Genomic DNA, 18712 nt, shown 5'->3' with positions numbered 1-18712 from the left:
CCAAAATGGAAAATAAGCTTCCATGCATGGCTGTTTCGGCCTAAACCTGTAACTGGATCATTTTATCGACTTCCAGACAAACTCCCAAATGCCACTGCATACTTTAGCGAAAACATTAAGAATCGTTACTAAGTTCCTTCTCTGAAAACCATCTACAACACATAGTTCAGAAGCCCACTCATGATGGAGATATGTTAGATCTAATGGCAACAAGTAACTGACCTCTTTGACAATGTTCATTTTTGAACTGATATCATTTACTCATGTAACCCTGCCAAATATAGAAGGCAGTCCACAACAACAGAGAGGGCATCACAGAGACAGGTATGCACCCAACAGACGTAATCATGGAACCGATTACGGAACTTAACGAAAGCAACAAGCTGAGCGCCTCTGTTCTGGCGTTTACTCCTGCGCCATCGGAACGCAATAGGTCACCAGGCGGCATTCACTCACACAGCGACCGCAGTGATCATAATGGTTGGCATGTCGCTTTATGTTCCGGAGTTTGGAGGCCTATGGAAAGTCACTCTCAGCAACAGATACGTTGTTTTGCTGGTCGCTGTTTCAGCTTTGTTCCTTGTACAGCTGTATGAGGTACTGCCTAAATACTTTTTCTTCCTAAGCTGTCTGTTAATTTTCTTGGTACACCAAGGACCACAAAGGAAACACCGTCTCCTTTCGCATAAGAATGATGGCAAACGATTTCCAGGAGAGTTTCCCTGAGATCATCTCTGAAGAATATCCACCTAGCGTAGGTAAAACTGTTTGTTGGGAAACCTCCTAAGAAACTACCGAGTGTAAGTATAGGTCCTTAACAATGACTGTTTCGAGTATTGGAGTGACAAGTGTGTACATTATGTCTTTTCGTACCTTTTAGGATAATGATATAGAGCCATAAATGTGGAACTGGTGAAACACTCCAGCATATGCTCTTATTTTATCGAGTAGTACTAAAAGGCTGCTGCAGTTAACGTCATTCTGTCCAAGGATCACCATCGACGTTTTTAAGAAGATGTCGCCAAGCACACACGTAAATGATGTGATACGAAAGCAATTTAAAAGTCGGCCATCCTCGGCCTTGTATCTTCATCACTGAATCACTATGCCCCATCGAGGCAGGGGACAGAAGAAGGTGTAAATATTATGTGGAGCAAATTTATTTTCTCACTTTAATAGTTTGCGATGTATTTTTAACGAAGTAAATCTTGCTTATAAATGTTACTATATTTATGTAATGTAAGTTATCTACAATCTTTGAACAAATTATAGTTTGTATGATTTTACAGAAACGCGGACCTGGAATTCTGGCAGTGCCTATTGTGCTGATAATCCTTCATACACTGCTATGGAAATGATAAAGCAGGTTCAACAGCCCGTACGTTCCGTTAAGGACCTGTGGAAGAAAGAAAATTACATTCTGGTAATTTAGATTTTACTTGTTGTAGGGAAAGTTAAGTATAAGACTATGTCATACATTTATGAGAGCCAAGTGATAATGAGCTATTGGAAATAATACAACTTGTAATAGATATTCTAACGTCTGCCTCAGATTTCTGCAAAAGTAGGATGGTTAAACATTGATCTATTTATTTGAATTAGAAAGGAACAGAAGTTTCAAACAGTTAAGCACCATATACTGACAATAACATATCAAGTACATATACATAATACGCTATTTCTTACTAAAACTTCAAATGCCATTAACATGTCATCCTAAGTTTAATTGCTCAAAGTCAGTGCTCCTCATACTAGCTTATCTTTGCTTCTACGAACACGCATGTAACTGCCAGAATATGTCTCCTGAACGCATCATCGTTTCGTTTTTAGATGGTGCCACAGCAACCGTGTTTATAAAACAGTTATGGGAATGGGATTCTACCTGTTTGAGCAAAACACAAAATACTTTTATACCACTTTTTGTCAAAAATGTTTCAGTGTTAGTGTATCGTCCTTTTACTGAAGTCAATGTTCAGGGAAATTTTTCCGACGGCGGCCCCTACTTTGCAGCGCGCCCTGTTTTCCCATGAGCGAAAACGAAACCCTACGTGAACCCGCACTGAAGGAATCATGTTTGACTGTACCACACTCTTATATAGACGTTATCATTTATCTAGACTATAGCTGCAGCGTGGAGGGTAAAAACCGTAGAGGGAGACCAAGAGATGAATACACTAAGCAGATTCAGAAAGATGTAGGCTGCAGTACGTACTGGGAGATGAAGAAGCTTGCACAGAATAGAGTATCATGGAGAGCTGCATCAAACCAGTCTCAGGACTGAAGACCACAAGAACAAGCTGCACGATTTGCACGTAATTGTGATGATTTTGAACGCAGCAACAAAACGATAGGTTGAAAATTTTTTTGTTAAATTGTGATCTACCCCTATAAATGGAAGATTCATACTCCCAAGAAACCTTTCTGGTGCCTGAAGGACCAGTTAGTCTATTTCCCTTTCACTCAAAAAATTAAAAGAACAGCAAGGTGGTTGACAACGTCCACTTAGTGACAGCAAAACTGGGCGTCTGAGTTTGATGCGCCCTGCCACCAATTCCTCACCTGTGCCAATCTCTTCATCTCGGAGTAGCTCATGCAATCTACGTTCTTTCTTAATTGCTGGACGTATTCCAATCTCAGTCTTCCTCTACAGGTTTTGCCCTCTATAGCTCCTTTCTAGTACCATGAAGGTCATTCCCTCATGTCTTAACTGATGTCCTGTCATCCTGTCCTACTTGTCAGTGTTCTCCGCACATTGATTTCCTCTCAGATTCTGCATAGTACCTCCTCATTCCTTATCCTATCAGTCCCCATAATTTTCAATATTTGCCTGTAGCACCACATCTCAAATCCTTCGATTCTCTCTCTTTCCAGTTGTCCCACAGTCCGTGTTCCACTGCCATACAATGCTGCGCTCCAAACGTACACTATCAGAAACTACTTCCTTAAAATGAGGCCTCTGTTTCATACTAGGAGACTTCTCTCTGTTAGGAATGCCCTTTTTGCCAGTGCTTATCTGTTTTTGTTGTCCTCCTTGGTCCGTCCGTCATTGGTTATTTTGCTGCCTAGGTAGTAAAATTCCTGAACTTCATCTTCTTTGTGAAATCAATCCTGATGTTAAGGTTCTCGCTGTTCTCATTTATGCTACATCTCATTACCTTCGTGTTTCTTCGATTTACTCTCAGTCCATATTCTGTACTTGTTAGACTATTCATTCCATTCAGCAGATCATGTAATTCTTCTTAACTTTCACTCAGGATAGCAATGACATCAGCGAATCATGTGACTGATATCCTTCAACTTTGAATTTTAATTCCATTTTTGGATCTTCCTTTTATTTACACCATTGCTTTTTCGATGTTCAGGTTGATCAGCAGGGGCGAAAGATGACTTCGCTGTCTTACCCTTTTGAATCCGACCACTCCGTTCTTTGTGATGTACTCTTATTAGTTCCTATATGATCTTGTACATATTATATATTACCCGTTTCTCCCTACAGCTTATGCCTCTTTTTATCAGAGTTTCGAACATCTCACACCATTTTACACCGTAGAACGCTTTTTCAAGGTCGACAAACCCTATGAATGTGTTTTGATTTTCCTTTAGTCTTGCTTCCATTATCAATTGCCTCCCTGGTGCCTTTATCTTTCCTAAAGTCAAACTGATCGTCAACTAACACATCCTAAATTTTCTTCATATTGTATTTAACCCCACCCTATAGCTTACCCCTATTTTTCTCAGAATCTCGAACATCTTACACCATCTTACATCGTCGAAAGCTTTTATAACGACAATTTACACTACGTGAAATGAAACGAAAACAAAATGGAGGATGAAACTTCCTGGCAGATTAAAACTGTGTGCCCGACCGAGACTCGAACTCGGGACCTTTGCCTTTCGCGGGCAAGTGCTCTACCAGTGAGCTACCGAAGCACGACTCACGTCCGGTGCTCACAGCTTTACTTCCGCCAGTACCTCGTCTCCTACCTTCCAAACTTTACAGAAGCTCTCCTGCGAAACTTGCAGAACTAGCACTCCTGAAAGAAAGGATATTGCGGAGACATGGCTTAGCCACAGCCTGGGGGATGTTTCCAGAATGAGATTTTCACTCTGCAGCGGAGTGTGCGCTGATATGAAACTTCCTGGCAGATTAAAACTGCGTGCCCGACCGAGACTCGAACTCGGGACCTTTGCCTTTCGCGGGCAAGTGCCCTACCAACTTTTTTTTTTTTTTTTTTTTTAATAAAAACCTCTTGGGTATGAAAATAAAAGACGACGTTCTTCATAAATAACACAATATCCTTTGAAAACGTAAAACATAAAAGGTAGCTATATTTCCGCAACGGCCTTCTTTTGTATTTGTATGTTGTTTGGTAACATAAATGAGTGTACAGTCTCACCATCAGCAGCATTTTTTTTTTTTTTTTTTTTTTGAGCACAAGAGAAAGAAAACAAATAGGCTGCAGATAGAGAGCTATGTGTGAAAGGGATAAACATGTGTAAGGAGAAAAAAAAAACTTTGGGGAGGAGGAGAAAAGAGAACTGAAATAAAATAGGAATACTTTCCGCGCCATGCTCCACTTTGGCGCGCCAGCAGAACAAAATGCATTCTATCATTGACCATTGAAGGGGAACGTGGGATCGTCCAGCCTTGGCTGGCACGGTTCGTTGAGATTCCAGCTTTGAGGCGGGTTGGTGAAAACGCTCTGTAAATAGTTCGCGAAAGTGGCCCGATAGTGTCGATGCCGGCGAAGGGTGTGGTGATACACTTGGAGGCGTGTCCAAAAGTCCGCCGGATCGACGATGTCGTCTCGGAAGAGGTAGTCGACAGCCATGCCACTGATCCATGTGATGGCGTGCCACTTAGCCGATGGAAAGTAGGTCGTGTCGGGATATATCATCATAGTGGGAGAAACGTGATGTGGTGGTACTCGGAGGTAGAAAGCCACAATCTTCTGTACGAGGGTCCAGACAGCTGCTGCTGGCCCACACTCAAAACGATGTAAATCTGTATCTTCGACATTGCACTTGAGGCACAGGGGTGAGTCCACCAGTGCGATGCGATGCAGTTTCTGTCTTGTAGTATACTTGCCGTTGACGAGAAGGTACCACATAGAGGTGGTGTCAGTGGTGTGATATGGTTGGTGGATCGTTTTCCAAACTGTAGGCCATGAAACCTGGGGGTGACGTGTTTCGACGGGGTTGCGGGGTGGAGACTTTCGGAGAAGGCGGTAGATGTCGCGGGTGGTCGTCTTCCTGGTCCTGGGGAGCTCGGTGCATATGTAGCTGTACTCCAAAAAGAAACGGCCGATATGTGACATCGGAGGTGGGATGTGTGCCAAAGACGTCGGTGGGCGTCTCGAAACAGGCGCGAGCTCGGTGGTCAACATTCCAGTAAAACTAGCATTTTGGCTTTTCCATAACCGGAGCATAGTATTGGTGTAAAGTGCCGTTGTCCTGGCTCTCACATTAACCAGATCGAGGCCACCGTCCCGCTTCGGTAAGGTGAGAGCTTCATACTGGACTTTGAAGATGTGTCCAGAACAAATGAAATAGCCGAATGCCGCCTGTAACCTGGCCGCCATTGTCGCAGTGATGGGCATAATCTGCGCTATATGGGGTATCCGAGCTGCCAGATGGGTATTGACGAAGGTGACTCTCTGGCACATATTCAGCGGGCGTAGTATGTGATTTTGTATGTTGGCCCGGATGCGTTGCAGCAGCACACGAAAATTGATCGCCGAGGTGCGGCGAATGTCTCGCGTGTACACCAATCCGAGACAACGAATGGTGTCTACCAGTTGAAATGGAACTACGCTGTCTGCGGGAAGGCCGCGGCCGATCTTCATGGCGCATGATTTTGCCACGTTCATAGCGCTCCCTGCCCCTGCACTGTAACGGGTAATCCACTGCATCGCAGCTTGTACTTCAGCCGCTGAACGTACGACGAGGGCCAAGTCGTCCGCGTAAGCTCGGCAGCGGAACATATGATCCCGGAGTGGAATACCTGTCAAACGTCGCCGTAATCCGCAAATGAGTGGTTCCATCGCAATGGCATAAAGTACCGTCGACAAAGGGCAACCCTGCCGTACTGAGCGTTCAATCCGTATAGGTTCTGTAAGTCTGCCGTTGACGAGAAGTCTGGACGTTGCTCCACGAAGGAGCCGCATAATCACTTGCGTGAACGTCGGGGGAATTGCCATTCGGTCCATCACTGCGTTGAGGAATGCATGATTGACGCGGTCAAACGCTTGTTTGAAGTCGATGGAGATTAAAGCGCCTGGCAGTCGCGAGTGTGTTGCCACAGCGATCACATCTCGATATTCACTGAGAGCCGTCTGTATATTACGATCGCCGCCTAAGGATGTTTGTTCGTGGGAGACAATGTCCCGTAATACATGTTTGAGTCGCACTGCCAGAAGGCGTGTGAAAATCTTGAAGTCCGAATTGAGTAACGTGATCGGCCGATAACTGTCGAGTCGTGTTCCTCCTGCGGGTTTCGGGACTGGTACAAGTAAGCCTTCCATGAACATTGGTGGCGGGTTCGTCGCGCCGGACAAAAGTTCCCAGTACATGTCCCTCCATCGTGGCATCATCAAATCTTGGAAGGTTCTGTAAAATTCGAGAGGTAAACCATCCGGGCCGGGAGATCGATTCAGAGACCCCTTGGCCACAGCGCCTTGGACGTCGTCGGTGGTCACTTCAGCAGTCAGGAGGGTTGCAGCTGCTGTGTTTAGAGTACCAAGTGTCTCATGGGCAACCTCAGCAATGGTCTCTGCACCGGCAGGTACTTCTTGATAGAAAAGTCTATAGTGTGTTGTGAATGCATCCGCAATGGTAGCTTGCGAAGTCAGCCGTCGTCCATCAGGTAAGTCTAAAGTTGTCATTAAAGCCTGTCGGCGTCGACGAACATTTTGAACAATATGATGCATAGAAGGTTCTTCACCATTAATCCTGTCTTGGCTGCGGGCTCGTACAATGGCTCCCTCTAGACGGCATCTGGTCAAGGATAGAATCTTTGCCTTGATGCGTTGAGCTTCTTTGAGGCGATCCGGGGATGGAGGATGATCCATGAGTTCACGTAGAGCGCTATAGTAGAAATCAGTTGTATGGTGATTCCACCTGGCTTTTGCTCTGCCATAGAATGTCAATGTGCGTCGGATGGCCGGTTTGGCGCACAGCAACCACCACTGCAGTGTGGTCTCGTAACGCATAATGCGTTGAACACAGGTGTGCCACGTGTCGGTGACCTGTTGTCGACATTCAGGGTCCCGCAGTAGCGCGACATTGAGTTTCCAAGGTCCTGCACTGCGCCATATAGATTGTCGACGTAGGTTCATGGTACAGATATAGATGTCATGATCCGAAAAGGCAGACGGCCAACGTTCCGCGTCGAGGACAACTGATTTTAGAGCGTTAGAGATGTATATTCTATCAAGTCGGCTGGCGGAGTGGCTCGTGATGTGTGTATACCCCGGGCGGTCGCCGTGTATCACTCGCCAAGTGTCGAGGAGACGAAGGCGGCGGACGAGGAAGCGAAGTTCGGGACATGTGGTGAAATGGGGGTATTGGTCTGTGCGCTCGAGAACACAGTTGAAATCTCCACCTACGATGAGATGATCGTATCGACCGAGGAATAAAGGCGTGATATCTTCTGCGTAGAACTGGGAGCGATCCCTCCGTTTATCAGTGCCCGATGGGGCGTAGAGATTTATGATTTTGAGTCCTTCAACTGTTATGGCCACCCCTCGCGCTGTTGGGAGGTATGCGACATCGGAAACTGCAATTCCTTCTCGGAGGAGGATGGATGCGCCTGTGTGTTCCATAGCTGCAGGGGCGGCGTACGTCTCATATCCATAACACCCAGTCCAAGTCGCTGTCCTCAGTTCTTGTAACAGGGCGATGTCGATGTCCGCTGCTCTTAGCGTGTCACGGAGCAGTTGAAGTTTAGCATGGGAGCCGATATTATTAGTATTGATAGTAGCTATTCGGTACGCCTGATGGGAGATCCGTGCTGTTGATAGGGTCGTAGCTGGTGAAGATTGTTGTTGTGGATGCTGGAAGTCCATAGAAGTCGCAGGATTCGCCGTAGAAACTTCCCCCATTTTAGTTTTGGTCTAACGGAGAAACAGATCTCATTTCCGCATCAGATGGGGGTGGGAAATCCGTGTCATCCGCCCATGAAAGGTGTCCGACAGGTTTGACATCGGCGAGAGGTGGCAGCGCTGGCCGAGTCGGCTCAATGGCGTCGGTGACAACAGGCGTGCTATGTTCCATGGCTTCTGGGCGCGGGGCTTGCGCACGATCTCCGTTGGACGGTTCACCGTCTTGTGGATGACGTGTCTCCGTGGCAGAGGAAGAGGTGTTATCGTGTTCTCCGTCGGAGTGATGTGGCATCTCTTCGTCCTGCGGAGGGGGCTCAATGGTCGAGTCTGATGTCTTGCGGCGTTTTTTTCGTCGTTTGGGCGACTTCTGCTTTCGGCAATGAGTTTCGGTGTCTGAGGAAGGAAGAGATTCACGTCGTTCCGGTACAAAAGCCGCGGGTGCTATGATGCGGTCTTCATTCTCCAGAACACTCTCATTGGTATCCTTGTGATCTTCTAGCGTGGGTGTGTCCGGCTGTTGGACATGTTCACGGGCGGCATCGCCGGTGTCAAGGTGCTGGGACGCCTCCGGGTGTATCGGACCAGAGAGACGCTCGTGAACGGCGCCTTGTGAGGGCTGGACGTGCAGTGTCGCCGCATAGGTGACTGGAAGGGTGGTCACGGTTCTGTCGGTGTTCGTATCGTCGGGCCTTAGTTGTGTGATGCGGCGTTGCAGGCATTCATTACGGACGTGGCCTTCTTGGCCACAACCGGAACATGTTCGAGGTTGTCCGTCGTAAATGACCACCGCATGGCAGCCGCCGATAGAAATGTACGATGGAACGTGCCGTTTGAGATCGATTCGGACTTGTCTCACACCATTAAGCACCGGATACGTCGTAAACTGTGCCCATGTCTCGGCTACGTGGCTCTGGACTTTTCCGAACGGACTTAGCGCCGCGATGACTTCATCTTCAGTCACCTCGAAAGGCAGTTCGAATACACGGATCGTCCGAAGGCCAAGTCCTGCATGGTCGACATCCACAGGCCCGACGTTTCCGTCGGAGTGCCGGAATTTTAGTCCATGTCGCGTCCTTTGAATGATCTCGTTGCAGGCAGCGTCGGAAGTCATCTTAACATAAACGACGCTGCTAATGATCGATAGGTGTATGCCGATGAGTTCGTCACGCGGGATCTTCACGTCTTCGCGTAGGAAGCGTTCGACGGCCAGTGCTTTGGGTCGTGCGTATTCGTTTGAGAAGGTGAACTTAAGAGTGTTCTTCCTGTAAGAGTTGGCCATTACAGCTTGTTCGACTGAGAAGCGCTGTGACGAGGAAGTAAACAAAACACTCCGCGCGCGCAGCGGCGTGGACGGCCGAGCGCGGTGCGCACTGCTGCCCTGCCGAACGCAGACTGTCCAACTGAGCTACCGAAGCACGACTCACGTCTGGTGCTCACAGCTTTACTTCCGCCAGTACCTCGTCTCCTACCTTCCAAACTTTACAGAAGCTCTTCTGCGAAACTTGCAGAACTAGCACTCCTGAAAGAAAGGATATTGCGGAGACATGGCTTAGCCACAGCCTGGGGGATGTTTCCAGAATGAGATTTTCACTCTGCAGCGGAGTGTGCGCTAATATGAAACTTCCTGGCAGATTGAAACTGTGTGCCCGACCGAGACTCGAACTCGGGACCTTTGCCTTTCGCGGGCAAGTGACCAACTGAGCTACCGAAGCACGACTCACGTCCGGTGCTCACAGCTTTACTTCCGCCAGAACCTCGTCTCCTACCTTCCAAACTTTACAGAAGCTCTTCGCGCTTCGGTAGCTCAGTTGGTAGAGCACTTGCCCGCGAAAGGCAAAGGTCCCGAGTTCGAGTCTCGGTCGGGCACACACTTTTAATCTGCCAGGAAGTTTCATATCAGCGCACACTCCGCTGCAGAGTGAAAATCTCATTCTGGAAACATCCCCCAGGCTGTGGCTAAGCCATGTCTCCGCAATATCCTTTCTTTCAGGAGTGCTAGTTCTGCAAGTTTCGCAGAAGAGCTTCTGTAAAGTTTGGAAGGTAGGAGACGAGGTACTGGCGGAAGTAAAGCTGTGAGCACCGGACGTGAGTCGTGCTTCGGTAGCTCAGCTGGTAGAGCACTTGCCCGCGAAAGGCAAAGGTCCCCGAGTTCGAGTCTCGGTCGGGCACACACTTTTAATCTGCCAGGAAGTTTCATATCAGCGCACACTCCGCTGCAGAGTGAAAATCTCATTCTGGAAACACCCCCCAGGCTGTGGCTAAGCCATGTCTCCGCAATATCCTTTCTTTCAGGAGTGCTAGTTCTGCAAGTTTCGCAGAAGAGCTTCTGTAAAGTTTGGAAGGTAGGAGACGAGGTACTGGCGGAAGTAAAGCTGTGAGCACCGGACGTGAGTCGTGCTTCGGTAGCTCAGTTGGTAGAGCACTTGCCCGCGAAAGGCAAAGGTCCCGAGTTCGAGTCTCGGTCGGGCACACAGTTTTAATCTGCCAGGAAGTTTCATATCAGCGCACACTCCGCTGCAGAGTGAAAATCTCATTCTGGAAACATCCCCCAGGCTGTGGCTAAGCCATGTCTCCGCAATATCCTTTCTTTCAGGAGTGCTAGTTCTGCAAGGTTCGCAGGAGAGCTTCTGTAAAGTTTGGAAGGTAGGAGACGAGGTACTGGCGGAAGTAAAGCTGTGAGCACCGGACGTGAGTCGTGCTTCGGTAGCTCAGTTCGTAGAGCACTTGCCCGCGAAAGGCCAAGGTCCCGAGTTCGAGTCTCGGTCGGGCACACAGTTTTAATCTGCCAGGAAGTTTCATATCAGCGCACACTCCGCTGCAGAGTGATAATCTCATTCTGAAAATGGAGGATGTTCAGTGACTTCAAAACAGTGTCATATGCCTTTCATAGGGCGATGATGAGGATGCGCTTTCCAACACTGCGCGACACTGCCTCTGCTGGGCGCCTCGAAGTATTCATATAACTTCAACAGAACAGAAAAAGGTTCCGTGGTCCATTGAGGTATTTCAATAGCTATATGTTGATGCTACTGGTTCAGTAAGTGTTGCTAGGCAGATGATGCCATGTAGACTATATGTAAGACGGAAGAAAGCTCAATAATTAGAGTCGGGCAGCACATTTTTCACTAACTGAGCCAGTGTGCTGTTCTCCGATTGACCGATGGCAACTCTACACCTTTAGGAAAGCTGTTTCCTAAGTTTCAACACACAAGTACAATGACTGTTAAGTAGAATGGGACCGTCTTTATTCTAGTACGGGGATGGATGAATACCGACCTGGACCAGCGTCTCCTTAGACAGCTTGGTCGTCTTGCCCACTGTAATCTCGACCGGTCGAACCAACGCCGTCATGAAGGTCAGCAGGCTGCGTCTGAAGCGGACGTCGCTGTCTGTCCAGCCACAGCTGAAAGCCGACTGCATCAGCTTCTCGCTCTGAAACACGGACATTTGACTGTTGTGGAGTGCAAGAGCTTCCTTGTCAGAACTAATAACTTCCTCGTGAAGTTAAAGGTTCTCTAAACTAATCAGGTTCATAGAGTCACATTTCATATTCATAATTTCGCTCGTATTAAACGAGTACTGGTAGAAATTAGTTTCTAATATCGCAAATGAGTGCGATCGTATTTAGAGAATTCTCATCCACATTACCTAGGGTTCATTTTCTTGACTTTATTAAAGTCACCTGCAATGTTTCCAACGACGAGACGAACATTTCTTTTTTTTTTTCGTGTTAGTATGTCTAAAGACTTTTGTTGATGCCCATACGGAGTCACGTCGTTCGTACATAGTGCGGAGCAGAAATACACTGACATTTCCAAAGCTGCACTATTCAGATGAATGACTGAATGAATCGATGGGCAGAAGGTCATGTTGTCGGAGGAATGCCGCTTCAACCTCAACTATTAGTGCTTACTGCATAATTGTATCGTGGTAACTGCAATCTACAAACAAGCATTATTGAGCGCCTTTTGGGACAAAGGCCAATTATGATACAACACCTGAACTCGGTTCCATTCTGTTGATGGCAAACAGTCAGTTATGAGCCGGAATTCCACAGCCAAGCAAATTTTAGCAGAAAAATGCATTGCCTTATATGATGAATTTGCAAAGCTCCTTCGAACATCGACCCTTACCACTGTCTCGCCTGTCACACATCGCACTTGTCTCAAGATTTATTGATCATTATCTTTTTCGTCACGATTCTCAAGCAATCACTGTTGTTCTGTCGATTCTCATTCCCCAGGAATGCATCCCATCTCTCTTTTATTTCGTAGAATCTTGTTTCAAATGGTTTTTGTTATAGAAAGTCTGAAGTCCTATGATACCCCCTATAAATGATCCGCCGGCCGGAGTGGCCGATCGGTTCTAGGCGCTACAGTCTGGAACCGCGTGACCGCTACGGTCGCAGGTTCGAATCCTGCCTCGGGCATGGATGTGTGTGATGTCCTTAGGTTAGTTAGGTTTAAGAAGTTCTAAGTTCTAGGGGACTAATGACCACAGCAGTTGAGTCCCATAGTGCTCAGAGCCATTTGAACCATTTTTTTTATCTATGCCTAGAACAAACTAGGGATTCGTAACTAAAACAATTGAAGGAAAGGTTAAAGTATCGTCGTCTGTAAACATTGGTAGTAAAGCTACTAAAGATTTTTTTCTCTCAGAGTTGGGAAGACTATACGTGTAGTGACCCACGTTTAACATTGGGTTTTAAAAGTAATCAAACTGTTGCTTAGCCGTGACAATATTAAATTAAAGTAAAAGCCTTCAATGACAGTCAATGTGTAAAAAATAAAATCAAACTTTCACTTATTAGACGAAAAAGCGAAAACAGAGAAAGGGCTGCTACACGTAGCAGTTTCGAGAGGCATGCCATTATTACCCGTTTCGAGGCAGTTAGAGGTCGTTTGATAAATAGAGTGTAGGTATTCAGGGGACAACTCTGGTATATCTCACATATCCTAAGGAGAAACAAAATGATTTTCCTTTAATTTTATAGAATGAAAGAAAATTTATGACCGTACGATACAGGAGAAATATTAAATTGTAGTAAATAAGGGGAATTTGCAAAAACAGACATAATGTCAGATGGCACACAGCAATCACTGGTTATACAATGTTACTTATAATCCGTCTAGATTGTAAAAATGTTTATTCGCATGATCGGTTTCGGTTCCTCTAGAACCATCTTCAGATCTGCAATGTCGGTTACAGGTGTAACCGTTCCACACATGCTGCGTCACATGTGACATGTTTGCAATTAATACGGATTATAAGTAACATTGCAAATAAGGATATTATCAAATAATATTAAAAATGGTTCGATAGGAATAGAGAAGAACAGCTTGATATCCTCACTGTCTACATGGTACGCCCAAATTGCAGTAAAGGATATAAATCAGATAATCAGAGAAAAGACAACTAGAATATATTTCCACGATTGTTTTATAACTGGTACATAATTCACTTGGTCATAGAAAGCCTTAGAGCTCTTGACACAAGTTTAAGAAACGAAACGTCATATGACAAATAAAGTAACTCGAATATATAGCTCATTTTTGCGCAGAGGCTGGAAGGTATCCTCAGCAAAAGGAGCCAACGTTTATGAGATAGTGAGCTCCTATTATAGTACGATAACTGATGTGTTATGAGCTTAGCGTAAATTGAATGGGAAGGTAGAGAAAGGGCAAGTTTGTCAAGAAGGATCTGGATCCTTTTGCCACATTAAACGAGGCGAGATACTGAGACGTCACAAATGTGTATCGTGCGGGGAAACCTGCTGTGCTCTTCCATCTGATGCACGTGGACTCGACCTAAGCGCTTCAGACGTACGCTGAAGCTTTCTTACCGTTCTATATTTCACGAAATCCTCCGGAGATGCGCATGACGTTTACATAACTGTAGTGTTTAAATGTCCTCTGACAGCTCTCCAGAGGAAACGGTTTGGAAAGAACCCGAAATAATAATCACTGAACCAAAAATTCCATCGCTGTGTGCTTCGAATACAAATGACAAAACACAGCGTCGAGATCATTCCCAGACGACGAATATATGTTGATAGCACGTCCATACCCGCCCAATGGCGTCATTTGGATACCGTGCGGAGGGGATTGGAGTTAACAAATGGTTCAAATGACTCTGAGCACTATGGGACTTAACAGATATGGTCATCAGTCCCCTAGAACTTAGAACTACTTAAACCTAATTAACCTAAGGACAGCGAACAACACCCAGTCATCACGAGGCAGAGAAAATCCCTGACCCCGCCGGGAATCGAACCCGTGAACCATGGCGTGGGAAGCGAGAACGCTACCGCACGACCACAAGCTGCGGACTGGAGTTAACAAGCTGTTCTCGCAGCCTTTGTCAGTCTTCAAGTCCTTACAGCCGCTACTTCTCATTCAAGTAGCTTATGAGTTCGCCTCACAATCCTGAGTGCACCTTTTCATCGATCAAGAACTACTGGCACAACTGGGTGTTGAATCTTGATCCACCGCAGAGCAGTCAGAGATGTTTACCGATCGGCTACGGAGGCGGACGCATATTCATCTCAGCCTGACAGTGGGGCTGCATTTGAGAGCGTAATGAGCTAACTATTAACCAATTATTAATGGGACTTGAGTTAGAGTGCTATTCAGCTATAATAATTATGTCTAATGCCTTTGTGACCGGTGACTTCCAGGTTGCATGGTTTGTAGTTGAACCCCAGCAACTAGCGAACTCGCAGTAGGAAGGTTTCAGTCTAGATTACGCTGTGCATTCTGGAAGAAAATGTGAGGGATCGAAGTTCAAGTCTGCGTTTCGAATTGTTCGAGGCATTACCTTTTCAGTGGTGTAATGTTTTAAATGGTGATGTGGTAATTAGGCGTAGTAGCCAACATGAAAAATGACTACATGTAGAAGCAGAAACTAGCAAGAAGTGCTTATTAGTACTTCCCTTTCACATCCTCTCTCGCAAACCTGACAGCATATGAATTCCCAAAATACATTATTTCTTATGAATAATTAGGACTGTTTTCGCAAGTAAAATGATGTGAAAGTAGCTCGATCTAGAGCTAACGATGGTGACAGGGTAGTATTTCCCCACTGTCGACAATTAATATAAGCTACTCACCTGATCGGTTAAGGCATGGCCAAATATGCAAAACATTCCAGTTTCGCACAGGAGAGGAGGTATCGTCAGAAGCGTTTTCGAAGCTTTTGAAAGGTTTCCGTCTCTCTGTAACAGCTGTCAGTGCGACAAATATCACAGTATTAGTAGGTTTACAGTAATTCACTCTCACGCAAACGCAATAATAAATGGTATCAAATACAATAATAGGTTCTTAATGATGCAATACACAGTTGCATACGTAAGGGTAGGAAATTTTACACTGCCATGAAATAAAACCTACTTTAAAGGATGCAACAGCTGAAATGGTTAATAATGCCTGTAAATGTATTATTGAGAGGTCTTCTTCAAATGCTCTCACTCTAAAGTGAAACGGTTCAGCCTGTCCAGTTCTGAACGTCTATCGTATCCACACGAACTATAAATGTAAGACATACTGAGGAAATAATAACTAGGATGGAAACTTCAAAAGTTTTACGTATCCATAGTGATCAGAATTTAAAACTGGAGAAAACACGTTCTTTAATTCCTAAAGCAAGAAATTCAGCCGCATTTGCACAGAATCATTAAAATACTTGGGGAAATATACAGGGTGCAAATTTTAAGTTGAAAAACCTGAATAACTCGAAAAATAAGTTTCACACGAAAAAATGTAGAATCCAAAGTGAATTATTTTCGAGGGGGACATCTGCTGGTGCTAAAATTATCACGCCACCCTAGCCCCCTGGGGGTGGGGCGGGAGGCAACTTTAAAATTTCAAATGGGAACGCCCATTTTTTATTTCAGAATCAGATTATACATAAAAAACTACGCGCATTTTGTCTTAAACATTTGTTTTGATCCTTGGTAGTGGGCGCTGTAATTCAAGAAAACCCATGTTCTCATTTTTGCGTGGTAAATGTTTACGGATAAATAAAAAATATTTATTTACTTCGCAAATTTTTATTCGCTATAATTAAAACTCTCCCTCTCTCTCCTTAGGGTGGGGTTTGAGAGAAACGAATTACAATTTTTCAAATGTTGACCCAAATATTATTTTTTCCGCAGATTCGGATAAGTTTTGTTTGTTTCGTGGTCATGAGGCCACACAACTATTAATTATTAAACAAATCATCTGGCTAGCTAACTAACTAACCAAACATCCTACTTACTAACGAGTGAACTCATTTTTTATTTATCCTTAACCATTTTCCACGAAAAAATGGGAACATGGATTTTCTTGAATTACAGCACCAACTACCAAGAATCAAAACAAATGTTTAAGACAAAATGTACGTAGTTTTTTATATACAATCTGATTCAGCAATAAAAATGGGTGTTCCCATTTTAAATTTTAAAGTTGCCTCCTGCCCCACACCAAGGGGGGGGGGGGGGCTAATCGTCGCACCAGGCGATATCTCCCTCGAAAATAATCAGCTTTGCATTCTACACTTTTTACAAATATTGACCCAAATATTTGGGTCAACATTTGTAAAACTCTAATGAAGTAAAACTGATCTTACTTTCCATTTTCACCTTTAGGGACTTGTCAGATATCTTACTATTTGAATCCATGGAGCTTGAAATCGTTACATCACCTTCCCGAACCTCATAGTCGTGATGCAACGGTTTGATGCCGCATCTTGAGGGCGAACATCATTAAGGCAATTCTCCATACTATCCTTGGGTAAAATATTCCGGAGGTAAAATAGTCCCCCATTCGGATCTCCGGGCGGGGACTACCCAAGAGGACGTCGTTATCAGGAGAAAGAAAACTGGTGTTCTACGGATCGGAGCGTGGAATGTCAGATCCCTTAATCGGGCAGGTAGGTTAGAAAATTTAAAAAGGGAAATGGATAGGTTAAAGTTAGATATAGTGGGAATTAGTAAAGTTCGGTGGCAGGAGGAACAAGGCTTTTGGTCAGGTGAATACAGGGTCATAAATACAAAAGCAAATAGGGGTAATGCTGGAGAAGGTTTAATAATATATAAAAAAATAGGAGTGCGGGTAAGCTATTACAAACAGCATAGTGAACGCATTATTGTGGCCAAGATAGACACAAAGCCCACGCCTACTACAGTAGTACAAGTTTATATGCCAACTATCTCTGCACATGACGAAGAAATTGATGAAATGTATGATGAGATAAAAGAAATTATTCAGGTAGTGAATGGAGACGAAAATTTAATAGTCATGGGTGACTGGAATTCGTCAGTAGGAAAAGGGAGAGAAGGAAACATAGTAGGTGAATATGGATTGGGTCTAAGAAATGAAAGAGGAAGCCGTCTGGTACAATTTTGCACAGAGCATAACTTAATCATAGCTAACACTTGGTTCAAGAATCATGAAAGAAGGTTGTATAGATGGAAGAACCCTGGAGATACTAAAAGGTATCAGATAGATTATATAATGGTAAGACAGAGATTTAGGAATCAGGTTTATGAACTGTAGATTAAAACTGAAGAAACTGCAAAAAGGTGTGAATTTAAGGAGATGGGACCTGGATAAACTGAAAGAACCTGAGGTTGTACATAGTGTCAGGGAGATCAAAAGGGAACAATTGACAGGAATGGGGGAAAAAATACAGTAGAAGAAGAATGGGTAGCTTTGAGGGACGAAATAGTGAGGGCAGCAGAGGATCAAATAGGTAAAAAGACGAGGGCTAGTAGAAACCCTTGGGTAACAGAAGAAATATAGAATTTAGTTGACGAAAGGAGAATATATAAAAATGCAGTAAATGAAACAGGCAAAAAGGAATACAAACGTCTCAAAATTGAGATCGACAGGAAGTGCAAAAAGGCTAAGCAGGGATGGCTAGAGGACAAATGTAAGAATGTAGAGGCTTATCTCACTAGGGGTAGGGTCTATACAAGGGCGACGTACTTGAGGACAATATTATGGAAATGGAAGAGGATGTAGATGAAGATGAAATGGGAGATATGATACTGCGTAAAGGGTTTGACAGAGCACTGAAAGACCTGAGTCGAAACAAGGCCCCCGGAGTAGACAACATTCCATTGGAACTACTGACAGCCTTGGGAGAGCCACTCCTGACAAAACTCTACCATCTGGTGAGCAAGATGTATGAGACAGGCGAAATACCCTCAGACTTCAAGAAGAATATAATAATTCCAATCCCAAAGAAAGCAGGTGTTGACCGATGTGAAAATTACCGAACTATCAGTTTAATAAGTCATAGCGGCAAAATACTTACGCGAATTCCCTACAGACGAATGGAAAAACTGATAGAAGCCGACCTCGGGGAAGATCAGTTTGGATTCCGTAGAAATGTTGGAGCACGTGAGGCAATACTGACCCGACGACTTATCTTACAAGAAAGTTTAAGGAAAGGCAAACCTACGTTTCTAGCATTTGTAGACTTAGAGAAAGCTTTTGACAATGTTGATTGGAATACTCTCTTTCAAATTCTGAAGGTGGCAGGGGTAAAATACAGGGAGCGAAAGGCTATTTACAATTTGTACAGAAAGCAGATGGCAGTTATAAGAGTCGAGGGGCATGAAAGGG

General features: G+C 44.8%; 1 protein-coding gene across 1 annotated transcript in view; it reads right to left on the bottom strand.

The window, feature by feature from the left end:
* Positions 1–1294: 1294 nt before the first annotated feature.
* The window catches only part of LOC124600191 (odorant receptor 85c-like), a 37294-nt gene continuing 19876 nt past the window's right edge, over positions 1295–18712 (bottom strand). The window contains exons 3-5 of the mRNA XM_047136140.1: positions 15211–15324; positions 11379–11534; positions 1295–1396 (exon numbers count right to left, since the gene is read on the bottom strand). Of these exons, the coding sequence (XP_046992096.1) occupies positions 1337–1396; positions 11379–11534; positions 15211–15324 (330 nt within the window). The 3' untranslated portion in view covers positions 1295–1336. The remainder of the gene's footprint in view (positions 1397–11378; positions 11535–15210; positions 15325–18712) is intronic.

This window comes from Schistocerca americana, chromosome 1 (assembly GCF_021461395.2).
Source record: "Schistocerca americana isolate TAMUIC-IGC-003095 chromosome 1, iqSchAmer2.1, whole genome shotgun sequence".
Lineage (NCBI taxonomy): Eukaryota > Metazoa > Arthropoda > Insecta > Orthoptera > Acrididae > Schistocerca > Schistocerca americana.
The sequence above is the reverse complement of the archived record's forward strand: the minus strand, read 5'-3'. Positions and strand labels throughout refer to the sequence as shown.